Source organism: Galleria mellonella, unplaced genomic scaffold (assembly GCF_026898425.1).
Source record: "Galleria mellonella isolate WM207_F2 unplaced genomic scaffold, CSIRO_AGI_GalMel_v1 utg146, whole genome shotgun sequence".
NCBI classification, from domain to species: domain Eukaryota; kingdom Metazoa; phylum Arthropoda; class Insecta; order Lepidoptera; family Pyralidae; genus Galleria; species Galleria mellonella.
Window position 1 is genome coordinate 225,316 of NW_026441999.1, and position 22,445 is coordinate 247,760.

General features: G+C 34.6%; 1 protein-coding gene across 2 annotated transcripts in view; it reads right to left on the reverse strand.

Moving 5' to 3' along the window:
* The window catches only part of LOC113513714 (heterogeneous nuclear ribonucleoprotein L), a 464,939-nt gene that overhangs the window by 46,809 nt on the left and 395,685 nt on the right, over positions 1–22,445 (reverse strand). For both annotated transcript variants that reach the window (XM_052891996.1, XM_052891997.1), the window contains exon 5: positions 15,236–15,287. In XM_052891996.1, the coding sequence (XP_052747956.1) occupies positions 15,236–15,287 (52 nt within the window). The remainder of the gene's footprint in view (positions 1–15,235; positions 15,288–22,445) is intronic.

A 22,445-nucleotide genomic window follows, 5' to 3' on the forward strand; every position in this document is an offset into this window, starting at 1 on the left:
AAGGGTATCTTGGGCGATTCAGTATACTACTATACTACTGCTAACAATGGGGATTTTAGAACCCATTAGAGGATTTGAGTCGGACCTCCACGCCATAATAGAAACGGTCTACCTTGGAAACTATTGAGGTCAATTCTTAGGAAAATCGTCACGACCTGCCAATTGGCCTGCTTTCATCCTCACCTATCATCTCTCACTGGTGTCTAGCCAGCGTATATCTGTAGTCCATCCGAGGTTACCATTCCATTTCTATTTAAAATAAAAGTATATGATGGGCAATGAATAAGGCAGTGTCGCTGACGTGTCGACGACGCCGCAACGCCGCAGGCGACCGATTGTCACGAGTACTTCCTAACATATACAAGGACTTCCGATTCATATTTCAGTCGGCACGAATACAAAAACGTTGAAAAAATGGACGGGGGGGAAAATACGGGAGTAAACTATCATGCGACTACCTATGTACGGGGTGGAGGCGATGGGAATCTCACGCGATTGTTTCCGCGAGTTCAAACATACATACATTAGGACGTTTTACTGATATTGAAACTGTTTTTTTTTTCAAACCCTCTTCAAAAAAGAGGGTTCGGATTTTTACATATATGTTATGCGCTAAAACTTCGTCGTTTATAACCCATTTTGAATGATTTTTTTTATGCTACCTAAAATGGCATGCCGAGGGCCCACCTGATGAAAAGCGGTAACCGTCATCTATAGACGTGAGCAGTACCATGGACATAACAGAGTATACTGTTTCGCCCATGATACCCCCATGCGTTGCCATTCCTGAGGACTCAGGTGTTATTCATCTTTACCCTGTAAATTCATTACCATATCCTACCTTTCAAACCGAAACACAGCCATGCAAAAACAACTACTTCACGGTAGAAACACGAATGGGACAGAGGTACCCAAGCAAACGGCTCGATTCTTTATTATTAGAAACTTGTGTTGTTTCTCGTCTTTATTTATAAAAGACTGAAACCTTTTACAAATCTTCTTTAACTTACTTTGTCACTTTCTTACAAATTGGAAATTTAGTGTAAAAGAAAGAGACAAAACAGTTTTACAGCTAAAATAAGTTTATGACAGGTTTGACGTTTTTTACTAATAAGGGGTTCCTCTACCTCCTATTTTTGTTTAAAATACCTGTAACCTCTATATTTGTTTAAAATTTGATTCTTAAATTTGTTCAACAAAATCTTAAAATGTACTAAACTACACAATCACTGCAATTTTGACAAAAAGTATTAAAGTGGAATTTATAAATAATTCAGAATAGTTTCATTCTGAAAATAAAGTTTTTTTATTTAAAATCAGGTCCGAATTACTAGTAAACAAAAATAATAGACACGAAATGAAAATTCAATTTTCGAATAATGTATGCCAGCTGTCTTTGCCCGTAGTCGCATAGTAATATAGAAAGATATTTTAAATATTACTGGCAGTTCCTGAGATATATTAATATAAGATAAATAATATTAATAACATATGACATGTACTTATAAATTATCCTCTCGATATATATATATATATATATATATATATATATATATATATATATATATATTAAGTATAGATGTAGGTATCATTCCGAATTTAAAATCAAGTACGGTAAGTACTTAAGTTAAAATTTCAAAAAGATTATACCTATATAGTACATAATACCTTGTATATAAATATTTCCTTTTAGATTATCTCCAAAACACGCCAAAACAAAGGTCCTTCATAAAAAGTTATACCTACTTATTCTCATTGGGCGTCGCTCTTTATAGGGTTGTCGAATTAAAGAAAAAATATTAGAAAAGTTCGAGAGCCACGCGAGACAACGAACCTAGTATGAGTTCTTTTTTGATGTTATTTTACAATCCCCTAGCGATTTGTAAAAAAAAAAAAAACTTCTCTTAACTTTGTCGATCTCCGACCTCATCCCATAGAATTAAACACTGATAAAAAAATCATACAAAAAATATTATTCATGAGTATTTAGATTTTGTTACAATTTTTATGGAACCAATCTTGGTCGTATGGTCCCGGCATAGAAAAAGCCACTCCTTCCTAAGTGGGTGTCGTAAGAGCCAACTAAGGGAGGGCAAGGGATGAGCATTAATTTAGGAAACTGTTAACGTTAGGAAAATATTCCTAATATCTTATATATAAAATTCTCGTGTCACGGTGTTACCAAACTCCTCCGAAACGGCTTTACCGATTTTTATGAAATTTTGTGTGCATATTGGGTACACTCCATTTTTATTTTATTATGATTTAGCATTGAAAAATACATACAACTTTAAATTTTCATCATTTTACGATCAACCCCTGTTTTTTAATCGCGATTTTTATATTTCGTTTATATTTTTATATTTAAACAACGTTTACGGGGTCAGCTAGTATTACGAAGAACGATGGTTACTCACAAAATAACAACTAAGGGAGGGCGACGTATGGGCAGCAGCGTCCCTCTTAAAACATCTCTAAAGCTTGACTGCGGATGCCAATCCGCCTGTCAAGCGTGGCAACTGCTGGCAAAACCCCACCAAGATGGAGGCTTATGTTCAGCAGTGGACAGTTAAAGGCCGATGTGATGATATAATGAATCTAAAAGTAACTATAAGAATAACGATTTTTTCTAATCGGTTCATAAATGACAGAGATCTGAGCTAACAAACATAAAAAATACTATAACTGAATATAAAAAAAAAATTAAAAAATCATAGTATGAGTGCCGTAATTTGTCACTGGTCTATTGCATAACAATAAACATCGATAACAAGACAATTAATTAATTTTCGCGTCGGCAACCCTAACCGCGTCTAATGGACGGAAACTGAATGAGTGGGAGTAGGAAATTGCACTCCGCGACGTTTGCCGACTCCTGACTCCTGACCTCTTTATTGTATGGAAATTAAGGGTAGGTAATATATGCCCAGTATCTATATATTGGTTGTAACAATATCTATATATAGATGCAATAACGAATATTCGAAAACGATCTGCGTCACTGCTCTGCAGAGTGCAGGCCAGCCCCAACTGCATGGCCAGACCATATCAGCAAGCAGCCTGGATTCTTTCTAACGAACCATTGTGTTGTGTTGCATGTCTCGAAAAGACCGAACTATAACTATAATAGTTATAATTTGTAAAATATAAAAAGTGGGTCCTGGTAACCTTAATAAAAAAATATAAAAAATTGGTTATCCAATGAATGACATGGCAACGAAGAAGCCGATCGAATTAAACATAGATATCTGACTAGCTAAATAATAATAACGGATATAGTATGAGTACCGCTCCAATATCTATTGGGTTTGACTGGACATTGATCAGGGATTAAAGATCATTACCAATTTCGATATCACCTATACCAGTCGGATATCTGCATTCGTTTCGATATTATACATTGGATAAGTGATATTTCATATATCTGAGGGCCTACCATGAAATGTGTTCCGAAATTTCGGAGCCAAACGAAACACAAATTTGATGTCAAAATTACATAATACATGCCGTTTGGAAATATTAAAAATGTTAAAATATTGTTCCTTTTGACTGTTATGATAGAATATATGACGAACGAAATGTTAAACTCCATTTATTGGTCCGATTTTGGTATAAACAAAAACACGAAATTGAGTCCGAAATTTCGGAATTTCATTTCATGGTGGACCCGCTGTTGTTGTATCAATACATAGATATTGTGACTACAATATATAGATAGATATTGCTATATATTATATCCATCTTTTATGTGATAACCTTACTTTCTTTTTTCTTTTTAGTGATAAGTTTTCTTCATTCTTTTTAGTGATAACCTTACTTTTTTATATAAATGCTGATAGGAATCCAATATACAGATATCGGAGCGGTACTACGGTATATTACCCTTGCCTATTCCTGACCTCTTTATTGTATGGAAATTGCCACGGCGTCTACTGCTAATGGTAGGCCCGTTAGTACGGGAGGGTCGCTTTCAAAAGTCCGACGAAAAAAGGCGACGAATCTTCCAAAGAAATAATTGACATTAGTTTTTTTTAATGGTCGACCTTGAGCGGAGACCTTCAAAAAAGGTACGACGGGTACAGCCACGTGCGACCTCTTTCGCTGTTTCGGAGTTAATTTATTTTTTTATGTGAAGTTATTTCATTTAACCATCTTTACACCGAAACCTACTACTATTACTGTGCGGAACACGTACTTGGAGATAAGGTCTCGTAAATTTCTTTTAATTTATTTTAATAACCTACTTTTTTATGCAACTTACTTTGGCAAATAAGCTGACGAACTACCTGATGGAAAGTGGTAACTTATAAACATGAACCATGGACAAAATGGACTTTACTGTATCACCCATGATACCCCTCGTGCGTTGCCAATCCTGAAGTCTAAGATGTTATGCCTCTGAACCCTGTAGCTTCATTGCTATATCTCACTTTTCAAACTAAAATACAGCTATGTAAACACACATTTGCTTCATGGCATAAACACGAATAACACTGGGGTACCCAAATAGAAAGGAAATGTAAAAAAAAAACGAATGATCTGACCACAAGACATTATTTTATTGAAAAATAATAGACTTTAACTTGTATTCATTGTCTTGTATTGTATTATTCAGTTAATTGTGTTTCGGTTTGAAGGGTGGGATATGGCGTGAATTTACAGGGTACAGAGAAATAACACCTGAGTCCTCAGGAATGGCAACGCATGGGAGGTATCATGGGCGAAACAGTATACTCTGTTATGTCCATGTCTATAGGCGACGGTTACCACTTTCCATCAGGTGGGCCGTCAGCTTGTTTGCCATTCTAAGTTGTATAAAAAAAAATATTGGAAATCAAATCGTTATATAAGAGACAGACTTAGGAGGTAACAAAAATAAAAACAATACGACCTAACTGGAAACGCAACTTTTGAAGTTGGTTTACAAAATCAGACGAACTGAAGATCTTGTCCTTTTGGGATTGACTCGAAAATAAGGTTTGAAATAAAAAAAAAGTGAATTTATACCCATTTACTAGACGCCAGTACATTGTAACTGCTATTGCAAGAGTCTTCGTTTTATTCCACTATCCTTAGACTACTGCGAAGGACGTTATGTGCTCCAATCTAGAACTTAACGAGTTATTTCTTTTGTTTTACTTGCGCGAGTCCCATTCTCGTGAGATCGATTACAACGCTGTAGTTAGTATCTAATCTAGCGTAAGTAATAGCTTATTTTTAACAGCGACTTTACTTCAGTTTATCCAAATGTGGTAACGTCCCTGGTATTGTCCAAATATCAAAACCAATTTAACAATTTACAACGTTTATGATTGATTATTTAAAAAGTGCTCTCTGCTAACAATCTAAAAGGTATAATAATACAAAAAAAAAATCTTATTAAACCATCATTGAAAATTAAGATTTTAATGGCGAAGATATATTTAAAAAATTCCAAAGACAAATATGAAGAAAAAATGCAAAGTAAAAAGTAGAATTATATGATAAGTATTCCATGATTAATGTTTTAGTTCGTTGGGAGATTACTTTATTCTATAAAGAAATCAATCAATAATATTGAAAATTGTTAATAAATTTACAGAAAATTGTGAACGTATATTATTAAATAGATTCTATTGATAATAATTCTAAGTAATTGGAGAGGATTTGGAGAGGATGGATGAAAGAAGAATTACGAAAGAGATTTATCGAGCAAGAATGAATGGAGATGTAGGTAGCGGTAGGGGCCGCCCTAGACGGACGTATGTCGACCAAATAGGCGACGTGCTGAAGAAGGGCCAAATTAAAAGTACCCGTAACCGGCGAGCGTGTATGAAAAGATTGATGAATGTGGAGGAAGCGAAAGAGGTATGTTTGAATCGAAGCATTTGGCGTTCCATTGTTTCTGCCTACCCTAATGGGAGACAGGCGTGACAGATATGTATGTATGTAATTCCAAGTAATACAAGTAAGGACACAGGAAATTAAGAGAATAATTTGATTTGCGACTTGATAGCAGACCATCTATCTGAATTCACCTGATGAACTAGAACAGCGTCATGGACAATATAGATTACACTATGGTGCCCATTGTACGTCTCAGTTTGAAGGATGTGATATGTACTGTAATGTTACAAGATACAGGAGTTTAAAACCTTAGTCCTCAGGAATGACAATGTATCACGTATATCAAGTGAAACATATCGAATTTCGTAATGTGATTCTCTTAATATCGGTGCTGTTCGTGTCTATAGGCGATAGATAGTGACCATTTTCCTCATTGGTGAGCCATCAACTCATTTACAACTCCAAATGACGTAAAAAAATAACATTACATGTGCAAAAGTAATAGACAAAATCCCATTCAGAGATAATACTTTATCTGCATGGTAAATGCGTTCCGTTCCGTTGAAAATTACCAAGTCCAGCATATAATTTAAATATGAATAAACCGCTGCGGAATTAATTTTGTATTCGGGTGGAATGGCACTCTCTGAGCACATCGGCGCACCTGAATAAGAATAGGTGTCGTAAAAAATAATTTATTAGTGCTGGTATCATGGCGATTTGGCGTTGTGCACTCACAGGAACGTTACACACACACCATTGTTGAAATCTTGGAAATTTCTGGAATTATTCCAATGGTGGCCAGGGCCAGATTTAGGGGAGGGAGAAACAATTGCCCGGCGCGTCGAAATAATCGCGTCATTGGGCGCGACTGACCATTAAAAAAATGTGAGCACCTTGTCTACAAATGTTACAAGAAGTTTTTTCTCATCTTCAGGGTTGGCCTTAGTTTACCACCACTACCAGAGAGCAAGAACGCCGACAAGGACAGCGATATTATACGAATCTGCATTCTTCATCTTATACCTCGTCATCATCTAGCATCGGGCAAAACTAAGGTTTAAACTAATGTTTGATTTTAAAAATAAAAAAAAATACGCTTGGGTCTTGGCAACATACTTATTGAAAATTATTATAGAAATATTATCAGAACATGAAATCAAATACCAGGTACGTACTAGGTAATCTATCTATAAAAAGCAATGTACGTGACGGCAAAAATTTTTTGCCCGAAGCGGCAAAGTAACCAAATCGGGCCCTGGTGACTACAAACGAAATACAGTAGCTATCTTTTGTTTACCGACAATATTATTCTGCGCATAAAAGAATACGACTGTACCGGCGAAGTTGGTAAAATATAACTAATAAAAATGTAGCTCGGAGAACAGTTTCACTAAATCGAACGCGAAGTCAAGTTTCAAATTTTATTGCATCCTTAAAATTTTCCTATATTGAAATGTTGCATGTGGTTTTGTCAACGGCCAAAAACTCCTTTGTTCGCTTTGTCATAAACTTTATTCATCATCATCATACCAGCCGTTAACTGTTCACTGGTGAACATAGACCTCTCGCTTGAGAGGGCTTTGCCAGTAAAGTTCACGCTTGGCGAGTTTACATTAAGTTAGTCTTTTAAAAGTAAGACCGTTTCAAACAATACAATAGCAGCTGACAATGTATATGTAATTAATTATATTAAATATAAAAGAAATAAGAAAGAAAGAAAGAAATATTTTTATCCAAAGAAACTTAAAATTAAGCATTTTTGAACAGTATTTTTTTTACAAATCTACCGCCTCGTCGTAAGTATACTCTATTATGTCTATGATACTGTTCATGTCTAAAACACGATTACCACTTTTCATCAGATGGACCATCAGCTTGCTTGCCATTTTAAGTTGCATAAAATAAATAAACAAATCTATTTCCAGCCATTCTTGTCATTAATTGCTTATTCGAATTTTATTACGATTTGCATACCTTTGTATTTTTTTCTTTTAAATTACCCTTAAAGGATTACGGTTATTTCACGCTCACTCTTTGAAACTCGTTACCGATTCTAAATTCAAATCGACGTTCGTGATTCAAATGTTCAATTTGTCCCTTTTATTCGTCTATCTACCAATACCACAGAATAAGTATATACAGAATATGCAAAAAATAAATACTTTTTATCAGAGGGAGACTTTGTACAAAAGTCGATTGTTTGGGTACCTCTGTCCCATTCGTGTTTCAGCCGTGAAGCAGTTGTGTTTGCATGGCTGTGTTTCGGTTTGAAGGATATGGCGTGAATTTACTGGGTACAGAGGAATAACATCTGAGTCCTCAGGAATGGCAACGCATGGGGAGTATCATGGGCGAAACAGTATACTCTGTTATGTCCATGGTACTGCTCATGTCCATAGGCGACGGTTACCACTTTCCATCAGGTGGACCGTCAGCTTGTTCGCCATTCTAAGTTGTATAAAAAAAAATAAGCATAAAAAACACTTTAATTCGATATATTGGTAAGCAATCATAAGTTATCAAAAGCTATTTCACGAATCCTTAATAAAAATAAAAGATACACGTTTAGAGAAGGACCAGATAAAATGTAAGGTCCGATTTGCCCCTCAGATTGCTAAAACCATTAAATATTTAATATATAAAAGTTTCAAATTTACGAGTAATGAAACCGTAAAAGGCGAGATAACACCTAGCGCTGATAAAACGAATCCCCCGAAACAATGGCTTGATTATCAACGAAAGAGCATATAAAATAATGCTATAATAGTATGTTTCAGATAGACTTTAATAATACACTATATATTTTCAGAATGGAATTTAGCACATCTCTAAGTTCACGTATTGTATAAGTTATATTTACCATATATAAAACAAAATATAACTGAACAAAAAAAAAACATCGATACTAACAACAGTTTTAACGAATGTGTTATGTTAATGAACATCCTGTATACAAAATGATGATTTTGAATGTTTTAATGATGAAGCCCAAACGACTCAAAGTGAAACAAAATGTACCAAATAATGTAAAAATAATCTAAAACAGCGTAAACAGTGAAATAAAATCATGATCACCTAAAAATACTAATTTCTAGATGATGAATTTCCAAATTGACAATTTGATCATCAAACGAATCAAGATCGTTAAAATCTCAGTAGATATTGTGCGTGCTTCAAAGCAGTCACCATTATCGTGACGGCGAGTGAATTTAATAGATTGCAAAGTATCGATAAAGTTATGCTAAATATATATACGTATTGGAATCGGCACTGGGCTAGGAGAAATTTACCTTCTTCAATGCAATAACTTTTGTTATTATCAGATAGCAATCTAAGATTCCCTTTGAAAATTTAACCTGCCTTCGTTTTGTCGTAATATTTCTCTTTTAACTTCGAGATACTGAACCCATTTATTATGGGAGATTCCTTATGGAGAAAGCTAAAAACGTTCTATTCTAACATCTCTTACATGGGGGAAAGGGATTGTTAGTAATGGAGACTGAGAATCCCATTGCTAGCAATATACCAAACCAGGTCGAGCTCCTCGCGGTTCCCCCTGGAACTGGTTAATTCCTGATGAATTCATCATGATGGGCTAAATGGCCTGTTTTCATTCTCATTTATCGCCCTTCACTGGTGCCCCGCCAGCGTATCCCGTTAGCGCAGGCGGGGTTACCATACCATTTTCACCCCATCAAAAAAAATCACTTACAACATATTGCAATATTAAATAAAAGTAATTTTGTTACTTCTTGACGTTTTAATGGCTTAACCAATTACTATAAAATTTAGCATAAAGATACTACTGTATATGGAATGGAGAAGGACATAGACCCCTTTTTATTCCAGTCAGTGAACATATCCCGGTCTCGCGAAAGAAAAGCTAAAAGCTGGGTGAAAGCTTGCTATATTTTCATAACTCCTCTCATGCATATCTGCCAAAGAGATTTGGAGTCTGAAGAAACTATTTATCGCTGGTCTCATGGCGTAATAAAAGAGCAGAAGCCTTTCACCTGGACCCGGGAACTATATAACTCACCTACGGTAGTCAAGTCCCAGAGTTATCTAGATGATTATTTACTTGATCATGATTAGGCTTCCCTCGGTATCTTTACCTTTCATGTCACTCTCCCAATTTCTCATTGCATCTGTCTCATTATCCATTTATCCGTTATTCTTTCCACACACTCGAACCAATGTAGCATGCCCTACCTTAATTTTACACCGACAATACCTTTCTCCCTTCACTCTGAGATTATGTAATCTGTTTATTTCCTTCGTTTTAGAAAGTAGAGTTTCCGTGGCAACAGATTTTCGAAATTTGCATTAGAATCACTTATTCTGATCCCCTCTTTGTGAAAGTTGTTAAGCAGAATTGATATTTCTGTAATAAGCATTTGAAATATTTTCCTCGACAATATTTTCCTCGGGGAATACTAAATAACCGATTGGTAGTCGTACGAATATTAACCTAATTCCCTTTGTCTCGTCGATGTTCGTTCTATTCGGGATCCGCATGAATTATTGCAGTATTCAGCGAGTTACATTCTCTGACCAGTCTAAACAGATACTCTTGAATTTCAGTAGAACGTGGCTAGTTCTATATTTATAAGTGTATGGTTACAACATATGCTCCGTTCAAAGATTGTCTTTGAAGATTGACTAATTGGATTTGTGTTTATTACAGTGTTTTCTTTTTTTTTTTTCTTCCTCTCCTTCCTTTCTGTACCTACGACTATAGTTAAAAATTTTGTACCACATAAAAATTAAAATTTTGACAAATTAAATTTTAGATCAACAAGGAGCTAAACTTTCTAATTAGAATAATGTTCATTAATATCGCATAAAGATATCGTACAAATACAAACGTACCGTTACTTTAAAAATCTTCTTTTTAAAGTTGATCGAAAATCTTGATTTGCAAGATTCAGATATATAATATATACTGTATAATATAGACTAGAATGGTTTACAGTTGCTTGATTTACAAAGACAAAACCCAGATCTCTATACTTTATTATATAGAATAAATAAGTATACTTATTCTTTAATCATTACATTACAATTTTTTATAATTTTTAGTACAAATGGGGAATGAATGGTGTATAGCGTTTTCTTCCAGTCAACCTTTTGGAAAAATAGAAATGTAATTATGTTTCTAATGAGAGCTACTTCCAATTTGTTCTTATTGAAAAATTTCGCATTAGCAACGGGAATGTAAATTAAAGATAAGCTGCACCTGAAGCTAAGCGATTATCGCATAAACGTTTGTAACACTAAACATATCACTCGTAGCTTTTCTTGAAAATTGAAGATCAACAGTGCTTTACTGCATTACGTAAAACAATGGATATAGTAGTAGTTGAGGGGGAGACAGAGCTCTATTCATACTGGACAACTATATCTGAATTATTGCTGCGTCCAATTCTGAAAAAGTGCAAATTTATGCAGAGCGCATCAACATTTGGCACTTAACTGGAACTTTTTCCATTTCTGTCACAGTCCGCGGCTGAAGAATTTAATGGGTGCCACAATAGGGCTTAGCGACTTTTTACTTTAACTTCGTGATTGACGGAACACAATGGGAAAATATTATTATCGTTAAAGGGACAATAGGAATTGTTATAATTACATTTCTTTTTAGAACTGAGAGCTCAATTGTAACTTTTTCGCGTGTAATTTCGTTTTCGCGATTCTTTTTAATTTCATTAGTAAAAAGCATTTTGAGAAAATTAATTGCAATTTAACATCGCGGTACGTGAGGCCAGTATTTTGTTATTTTTATGACAACTCCTGTAAAACAAACATTTTAATGTTCATAGCAGAAGATCAATTTTAAATCTTATTTTTTTTTTGTGATTATGTTACGCGATTACGTAGCCAATTGTAAAGAAAATCGCAAAGAAAGTGGTTCAGTACCACGTTGGTCCTAAATTAATATTATAACGATCGAAGCGTCTAATTTATTTGCGCTGCAAAATCTTTTATATATACGATTCCAGGATGTAAATTCAATTAATTTTAATGTATTTGTGAAATACCATCATCGGTATGTGTGTTTGAAGTCACTTTTCGGTGTAAAATATCCTCGGTTTAATATCTCGTGGAAGGACGTCAATATAAATGATTCAATCTTTTACCTTTCTTCAACATCTTATTACTGAGATGATAAAGCCATCAATTCCAAAACTCGATTTCCACAAACTAAAGTTGCAATTTCCGCACCGGCGAAAACGTCCGCCACCGAACGGAAGTTACTTTAAAAGCGACATCTATTTTAAAAGCTATATTTAGCGTATTAATTATGCTTTTGGAGATAATAAGAGACCAGAGAATAATGTAGTTGCCTCTACTAAAACTCGAGATAACAATACAGATTGTCAAAACAAGAAAATCACTTCAATTGACATTAAATTGCTATTAACTATAAAGACTTTGTATCAAAGACGTCATTTTGCGTACCTCCTGTATCTATAACTGCCGTGAAGTAGCTGCGCTTGCATGGTTGTGTTACGGCTTAAAGGTTATATGGTAGCAAAATTACAGGGTATGGATTTTATTCACCAATAATACACACAAGAGGTATCATAGGCGTCACAAAATATTCTGTAATTTCCATAGTATTGTACATGTCTATAGGAGAGTGTTACCAATTTCTTTCAGGTACACTATCAGTACGTAGATCATCAAAACACTAGAGGTCAATTTGGGTTTCGGACGCTCACATCAACAGTATAAGATATTTTTCTTTTACTGTCAAAGCGATTCATGTAGAAAGTTTATAAAAGTCGATACAGCTTCTGTAAACTTACAAAAGACAAGTTTTAAAACGAATTCCCTCGGGTTCCTTGTAGCGGCGTTAACTGAATATTGTTATGGTGACAGGCGGCGCTTTAAACCGTACAATACCCTCTTGTCTGCCATTTTGATATATCTTTAGAGGACTTTAGTGCACGAGTATTAATATTTTTTTTAAGAAAAATTTAAAAATATTTATTTTAAAGCGTTGGACCACTGTGATTTTTATCTAACTTGCAATATTCTTAGTTACTCTACGTCATTGTATCTCATCCATTTTAATGTCGCGACCCACGAAAAAGCCAAATAGTTAATTAAAAAGTCTTGCGACCCCGTTATTTAAACCACAATAAAACTATTATAATATTTTAATTAATAGTTCTTTAGATGCTCTAAATAAAAAAATCTAAATAAAAAAACATCTGAAATTTTACCAAACATCTTTTGTTCTAGTGACAAGACGATATGTAACACTTACTACTGTAATATTTTCAAATAGCACAGAGCTTACTTGATTACTTGTTAAGTTGTCATAAGCCTTAAGTATAAGTTAACATAAGAATTTTCAAGTAGCGATCCCATAAATCAAGTACTTAAAATTTATGATAGGGAGCCGTTGGATATAAATGGCGTGGGCTCATATTCATAAAGACATTTCTTTATAAATTTATTTGTAAATATTATTGGATAGTCATTACTATCCAATAATATTTACAAATAAATTTACTTGATAAAGTAATTATCAAACGATCAAACTGTTTGTAATTACACCTCTCCATCCAAAGGTCGCCTGGAAGAGATCGCTCTTAGCGATAGATAAGGTCGCCTATTGTTTTCTCACTGTGATTATTTCTTGTAATTGTTTATATTTATAATAAGTTACTATTGTAATCTTTTGGTGGAAACAATAAAGAGTGTCTATCTATCTATTTTTCTCGTACTTTATAACGTAATATAAAAAAGGAGGTAACGTAATAAAAAAAAAAAACAAAAAAAAGGAGGTATACATTTTGTGAGATTGATTGAAAAAGACTAGATAAATAGATAAGACTACGAGATCGAGAGAGAATTGCCTAAAAATGACTGTAAAGTATGGACAGTTCTTTGCGTTTGCAAAGCCAATGTGTTTATATCTTCAGTCATTAAGTATGTACCAGACAATGTATGATCATGGCCGCTGTATACTGTCGTGTTATTAATTTGTAAATATCAAATGAAACATTAAAGAATAATAAATAGGCATGCATTGAAAGACATACGTAAAACAAATTCAAATAGGTAAATTGAAAACAATTTTGTTCGAACACAGTTTCGTAGTACGAACGAGCTGAAACGTACAGACGAAGTAACATTCTTAATATTTTATTATTAAAACTCGTAATAATTATTGTCAAATTTAATTATTATTTTTAATACTATTATTATTATTAGTGAAACATAATATACGGAAACTTATGTCAAATCCACATAACATACATACATTTTACACTTGTCCATGTATTACATCAAAGAATGTTACATTGTCTACAGTTTCAGAATCGACATGTACATTGCGACGCAGAAATAAATGTATTAGCAACTGGCATTTTAAATTGTACCTAATTAAACAGTAATTTACAATAAGAGTTCAATATTCCATATTCGTCATTGGTCATTCGTTAATAATTGACAAGTAGACGTTCATAGCCATGTGGTTCCCGGCATAGAATAGGCCACCCCTTCCTTTCCCGTAGGTGTCGTAAGAGGCGATTAAAAAATGTCAAGAAATGGGCAGTAGCAACCCTCTAAAACATCACCGAAAGCCAAATTGCGGTTACCAACCCGCTTGTCAAGTTTGGCAACTATTGGCAAAGCCCTCCTTATGAGGGAGGATATATTCAGCAGTGGACGACTGACGGCTGATATAACGTTTAATATATAAGAACCGAATTATGATTTAAAATGATTCGTCAAATGGGATATCGATGATCAAGCCCATATATCGATTGTTAAAAAAATTTAAGAGATATTTATTTTTTTATTTAAAAGCTTACGTTTTTTTATGCAACTTAGAATCTCTCAACTCAGCTTGAACGATAGGATATAGCAGTGAATTTACAGGGTACAGAGGCGTAACACCTGAGTCCTTAGAAATGGCAACGCATGGGGGTATCATGGACGAAACAGTGTACTCTGTTGTACATGGTACTGCTCATGTCGTGTATAGGCGACAGTTACTACTTTCCATCAGATAGGCCATTGTAAATTGTATAAATAAAAAATGTATATAAATAAGGTCATACAAATTTACGGGTCTTTATAAAATTAATAACAATTTGTTATAATTCACAATTCGTATTAAGTCACGGTTCGTCGATGTCAAATTCGTTCACAACCTTTACTATATTAGTTTTTTTATTTAGATATTTCTGTATAGAAAAACACAATATGTTCACGATTGAATTCTCAGACGGGGTAGTCAGAGTCGATTACTAGCGAGCCTCGTTTTAATTGAAATAGATAAATATTTATTAACAAATGTTGCTAGTGCATGATGTATGTCACAATACAATTATTTCTGCGCCACAGTACCACACATGACAAATACAAATGTACTGAAGCTACTTACACGTGTAGTCCCAGCTGTCTTGGTCATTTTTGAACACGTTCAATCTTTCAGGCTGAAACAAGAGAGAATTTATTTATTTATTTTAGGTAAACACAGCTTTAACAACACAATCAAGTTTAACATCAGGGGACAAAATCATACAAGTGAAGGAAATAGAAAAAAGAAACAACTTTTGGAAAAATGACGATAAAAAAAAAGCTTGTAAACAAGTCTATTGTAAATAAAGATGATTTAAATTTGCATTTGAAAATAAAGCTAATATAGTCATAAAGCTAATATAAGTCATAATGAAATTAAGTAACCTAATTAACATATCAAATATTACATACATACATACATATCTGTCACGCCTGTCTCCCATTAGGATAGGCAGAAACAATGGAACGCCAAATGCTTCGATTCAAACAAACCTCATCATAACCTCATCCACCTACTCCCGAAATTTACTAGGTACCTTTTTTAATTGAAGGAGCTGTACAGCTGCTTCTGATATAAAAGATGCATGTGACCCTTGGTCTAACAAATTAACATCAAATATTAATATTTATAAAAATTGTTTTACTTAATTCTTTCTAATATTAAAAAGATGAAAGTGAGTTTGTTTGTTGCATTACAAAACAATTTCATGTTTTCAAAGATATTTAAAGATTTTGCAAAGTGTATACAGTATTTTTTTTAAACTTATTAATTGAATTGTAAACTTGCTTTCTCTGTTGATATCAAGTATAGAGCGGTGAGGATAGAAGTTAGGTTTAGGAGTGAATAATATATATATATATATATATATATTATATAGACAACGCTACCAATATTTATTATATACTTTAGTTGTTATACTGGTCCAATAACTAATACATTAAAAGTCCATGGTACTGCTCGTGTCTATAGGCGACGGTTACCACTTTCCATCAGGTGGGCCGTCGGCTTGTTTGCCATTCTAAGTTGTATAAAAAAAAATAAGCCGATCGCGCTTAACCAGCGAAGCGGTTGACCACCGCACAAACCGCATCGACCATCCGTTAACGTTTCATTAAAGTGACCATTTTCAAATTGCATACTTAGTATATGCGTAAAATTCATTTTGCATGAAATGGATGTAGCAATTACACTGCCACCGATCAACTGCTTTTGACAGAATGACGTCTGATGGATCAGCTAATCTTAAATTCATTAATTTATATCACCTGCATAATAAGGAGGGGGGGGGGGGGAGAGGGGTGGTTTGTCAGTAGTTGTCATGCTTAGCAGGCGGGTTGACAACCGCAGGTAGACTAGGTCATTATTAGTGATTAAGTATTAACATAGTTTTTAAGTACACTTACTAACAAAAATGGATCCGAGTTGTCTAAAATAAATAAATAAATGAAATAAAAAATAAGTTCCCTTAGTTGCCTCTTACGACACCCACGGGAACAATTAAGTAGAAAGACATGACATATTTCATCATTATAGGTTAATCATTCCATTAGGTGAGACATCAATATGATTGCCGTTCTAAGCTTAAAAAAAAATTTGATACCCCCCGATACCTACCTGTAGCAGAGCACAAACATTTCACAGCAGTACAATAATTGTTTGACTTTATCGATGAACGATTCGTAAGAACCAGTATCGAAACAATGTTATTCGTTTTCTATTTGTCGTGGTAACTATTATTTAATCTGTGGTTTAATCGCACGTGAGGCGGAAAACGGTATAGATGATCGTGAGCCGCGCCTAGGGTTGTCACTTTCAAGTTTGATTTACTACAAGGGTACAATAATTAAACAAATAATAGAAAATATCAGTTCTTTTTTGTATGTACTTATAGATGACAAATAACCGTCTCCTAGTCATTTTATCCTTATATTTAACATTTATTGATCAAGTTCGCTTCGAACTTTCTTAATCACAAAAAATATCATTTTATAAAATTTTCATTTTTAATTTTTTAGAATATTCTCAAATTATCGAGTATTTGTTCAGAATATGTGGTGCTATATGGTGCTGTTCAAGTCTATAGGGGGCCAGTTACCATTTTTTATCAAGTAGAACTGTCAGCTTGTTTGCCATATCAAGTTGTATAAAAAATGTTTTAATCACGAAATTAATTTTTACAGAAAACATTTTAAAACGAACGACGGTAGTTAATAAGTATCTTAACGTGAAAACTCAACAGCAACATTAGACAGATGCCATCTGACTACCTCGTTCGGTATTATAGTCGTAACAATATTTAGTTTATTCATTTGACGTGAAAATTAAATATTCATCAAAATTCCATCTTAACACTAATCTGAACAATGGACAAAATTATTATGTAAATGGTTCGATGGGATTCATACCCATATCTCTCTGCTATTCGAGCTAAGTGTGTTCCCGATTACAACACGAAATAGATACATTTTTAAACACTTTTTCAGACGTCATTGCGCTTGACACGAGTAATATTACGAATGCAGGGTTATGGACAAATCCCGAACAAAAGTTCGAATGTCCCAGTCACCAGAGGGAGACTGTACAAAAGTCGTTTGCTTGGGCACCTCTGTCCCATTCGTGTTTCAACCGTAAATCAGTTGTGTTTGCATGGCCGTGATTTCGATTTCGACGTGAATTTACAGGGTACAGAGGAATAACACCTGAGTCCTCAGGAGTCGCAACGCATGGGGGGGTATCATGGGCGAAACAGTATACTCTCTTATGTCCATGGTACTGCTCATGTCTATAGGCGATGGTTATCACTTTCCATCAGGTACTTTCCATCAGGTGGGCCGTCAGCTTGTTTGCCATTTTAAGTTGTATAAAAAAATGTCCGGATATGTTCAGATAAATCCGGACGGGTGTCAACCCTAGACGCACGGCACCGGTGATCTATTTAGCGGCGGGTGGGGTTATCTGCCCCGTTTAGTTAATTCACGGTGAGGTTGCAATACAGGTCAGTGTGTGTCTAGATTCTAGATTTATGGCACAACTACTGTACATATAATATTCAGATAGATCAGGTGCTGTCTGTCTGACTCGAGAACATGAAAAATGATGTACCTATTTAAGTAAAGAGGGTTTTTGCACTGCGTTATAAAATAATATGACTCATACGAAACTCCATCTATGCTTACCTCGTGGGGGATTTGGCGTGAACATAGATAGAATAACCTCTAGAAATTTTAATAATTCCATTTGCCATCTATGAAATTTTATATGGGGATAAATTCTACACAAGATTCCATTACAAAAAAGGCTTGGTGGTAGTAATATTAATCCCAAAAATTGATTTTGTGATTGCAAAGAAATATTGTAGTTTTTCTTTACTGGAGTATTGTCCTGCTTGATCTTGAGCAAAATCCATTTATACACACACAATTCAGTGCTTTAAATTTAAATTTTACATTAAATCCAATATACCTAGGAAACATCCCCTAATTTATCGGTGAATTTTATGCGTTTTAAAACAAGAATAGTGCGTTTTATTCGTTTTAAAATAAGAATAGTATGTTTTATGCGTTTTAAAATAAGAACAGTACCTTTTATGCATTTTAAAATAAGAATAGTACGTTTTATGCGTTTTAATATAAGAATAGTGCGTTTTATTCGTTTTAAAATAAGAATAGTAAGTTTTATGCGTTTTAAAACAAGAATAGTGCGTTTTATTCGTTTTAAAATAAGAATAACCAATTTACAAAATTTTAATATTTGAAATTAATTTTATTACGACTGAAGTCTGTAATTTTTGGGGAACAAAATGTACTAATATTATCAGTTACTGCTATCACTAATTCTTTATATATCGGTCCCAAAAGACATTAATTGGAAAAGGAATAATATCATTGATTTTGTTAATTGCCGGCAGTAATGGCCGGCTCGGTGTACATTCCCGACGGGTCCCGACCCCAATTTGGTAGCGGAGTGTCGGTTACTTACCCAAATGGATATTACTTTATTTCACCTAGATACATCAGACCGGGCCGCCTTAATACACAGTACATTTGGCTTCTTCTTTTTTTTAAATTTTCAACCGTCTACAAAAAGGGAAAAATTTCTTAATTCCTATTTTTTATATATGTTATAGAAACCAATTGATGAAATAAAAAAAACATTCGATTTCACAGTGTGTATTGTACGATCGTTCTTGTCGATAATTTGTTCAAAATGTGCTCTAGTTAGATAATATAATATTTTGTATTGTTGGCCTTCGAACCAACAACCATTATAATTGGGAAAGCCCATATAAATCTTCACTCTTTACTAACAGTATAAATGTGAATATCAGTTTGTTTGTTTACTTCTTCTTGGCGCTAATGGCTCGACATGAATCCCTTACTTTCTTCTCTCTTTTCTTTTGCTTTTTAATTGTATTTTTGCTTCAGTCGTATGTATTTTTCTGTCTCAATTCTTTTATCTGTTGTTCTGATTTAAATTCATTGGAATTATAGTTGTATATTACATACTTATATGTGTTTGTGTAGATAAGTATTACTATAGATTGGATGTAAATGTATTAGTAACATTATTTGCACTTATTTTAGTAGTTTTTTTTTGCCATATGTACACACACTTATACTATTTTTTTTTATACAACTTAGAATGGCAAACAAGCTAACGGCCCACCTCATGGAAAGTGGTAACCGTCGCCTATAAACATGAGCAGTACCATGGACATAACAGAGTATACTGTTTCGCCCATGATACACCCCATGCGTTGCCATTCCTGAGGACTCAGGTGTTATTCCTCTGTAACCAGTAAAATAATACCCTTCAAACCGAAACACAACCATGCAAACACAACTGCTTCACGGTTGAAACACGAATGGGACAGAGGTACCCAAGCAATCGACTATATAATTGAATTGTAGATTGAAGTTTGAATAAATAAATATCTTTACAAACTTTCACATAATTATATTATTAGTAAAGTATATAATCATTACTTTATTTACATAATTCAGCTCTTTCCTCGTCTCTTATATTGTTCTAATGTTACCAAATATACGACATAATATTATGGGGACCGCATTACGTTTTGCAGCAGAAGTAGGGTAAATCATATCGGTGGCGCCTACCAGGCTGACGCATTTGCCAAATATCTGATTAATACAACCCACCATGAGGAAAGCAGCCGATTATTTTTTTTATTCCCATAAAAATAAGGATACTTCCTAAATAATTATTATATATGTGAAAATGAGTTTGTATATTTGTTTGTTTTTTTTTTACAACACAGGGGGCAAACGAGCATGCGGCTCACCTGATGGTAAGTGACTACCGCCGCCCATGATCACCCACAACACCAACAGCATTGCAGGTGTGCTGCCGGCCTTTTAAAAAGGAATATACTCTTTTCTTGAAGGTTATGTTGTCGTATCGGTTCGGAAATACTGCCGCTGGAAGTTGATTCCAAAGAATGGTTGTGCGTGGAAGAAAGTGCCTTGAAAAACGCACGGTGGAAGACCGCCACTCGTCCAGATGATTGGGATGAAACTTTAGTTTGTGGCGGGTTGTACGGTGGTGAAAATCTGCAGCAGGTATCAATCCGAACAATTCCTCAGAACACTCCCCATGATAAATTCGGTAGAAGATGCACAGAGATGCAACATCCCATTGTTTATTATCTCTTAGCACCTTAATGGCCGAATCTCTGTGATTTTGGTGCACACGTATACACGGGATTGATAAAGACAGACTATTTTTTATTCAGAACAGTAAACAATTAGTCATATAATAATTTAGGTTTCGTCTCAGAAATAAGGAGACTTTGCTCCGCAATAAAGCTGAAGGATAAGGAAGCTGAAGTAGCAATGGACTGGTCACACAGCTCGAAGAACCAACAACTAATGCGAAACAAATGTTCTCGAACGGCAACCCCGTGCGGGAAAACGCAGTGTGAGACAACCACCCACTAGATGGAGTGTCGACCTCAAATGCATTGCAGAAAGTAAGTGGAAGCAGGTAGCTCGAGACCGTCCCTCGTCGCCGTTTATGGGAGAGGCCTATGTTCAGCAGTGGACAGATATTAGCTGATATGGTGAAGGCGAATCCGCGCTATATAGCTGGACTCGACTTGTTCCCGATTTCGGTATGATAGAATTAATGTGAATAAGGTAACGTAAAAATCAACGTGTGTAGGAAACTACAGCATTAATACTCATATCCTGCTACTGTACTCATATGCTGGACTCTACTCCAGTCCCGTTCCGTTTCACTCACGATCAATCTCGAACAGCTTCTACTGACCATTCTAAGAGCGGACTAAGAGCAAACCGAGAAAGGTATGTATTTAAAGCGTGCATCTCGTCTAAAAGAGCGACTTCAATCAGATTTTTACCAGAGGGAGACTTTGTATAAAAGTCGATTGCTTGGATACCTCTGTCCCATTCGTGTTTCAACCGTGAAGCAGTTGTTTGCATGGCTGTGTTTCGGTTTGAAGGGCGGGATATGGCGTGAATTTACTGGGTACAGAGGAATAACACCTGAGTCCTCAGGAATGGCAACGCATGGGAGGTATCATGGGCGAAACAGTATACTCTGTTATGTGCATGGTACTGCTCATGTCTATAGGCGACGGTTGCCACTTTCCATCAGATGGGCCGTCAGCTTGTTTGCCATTCTAAGTTGTATAAAAATAAGTCGCAATTATCGTAACAATGTCCGTTAATTTTACTATTCTTATTTCAAAACAAATAAAACGCACCGATGTATATGGCAAAATGTTTTGTAGAAACAATGGATTTAAAATATTTGAATTTAGAACGTGGAATCGTATATCTTGAAATAGCTTCGCGAAACGAATTAAACGCACATCGGTGCGTTTTATTCGTTTTGAAATAAGAATAGAGAGATAATATTAGTATTATATTCTTTATTGCACTTGTAAGTTACATATAAAATTCATTCATTTCATTTTCATTTAAGAGTTTCCTCTTGTCGGTGCAACTAAAATAATGTATTTATAAATATTGTGAGCAAGGGTGGACTTATCTCTGACAGAGATCTCTTCCAGTCAACCCAATGCAGTTAGAAAGCATGTCGTTAGCGGGCAGCTGAAGTGCTACAACTGTTAATACATAAACAAATATACACTGTATTATATAGCCTGTGTACAATAATATACCTACATACATACTTTACATATTTATATCATCATACATAGGATGAAATGAAAGTCGTACGTGAAATAAAGAATATACTCATTCTATAGAATTTACTGGGGAAGTAATTACGTGATAAAAAATGTTAA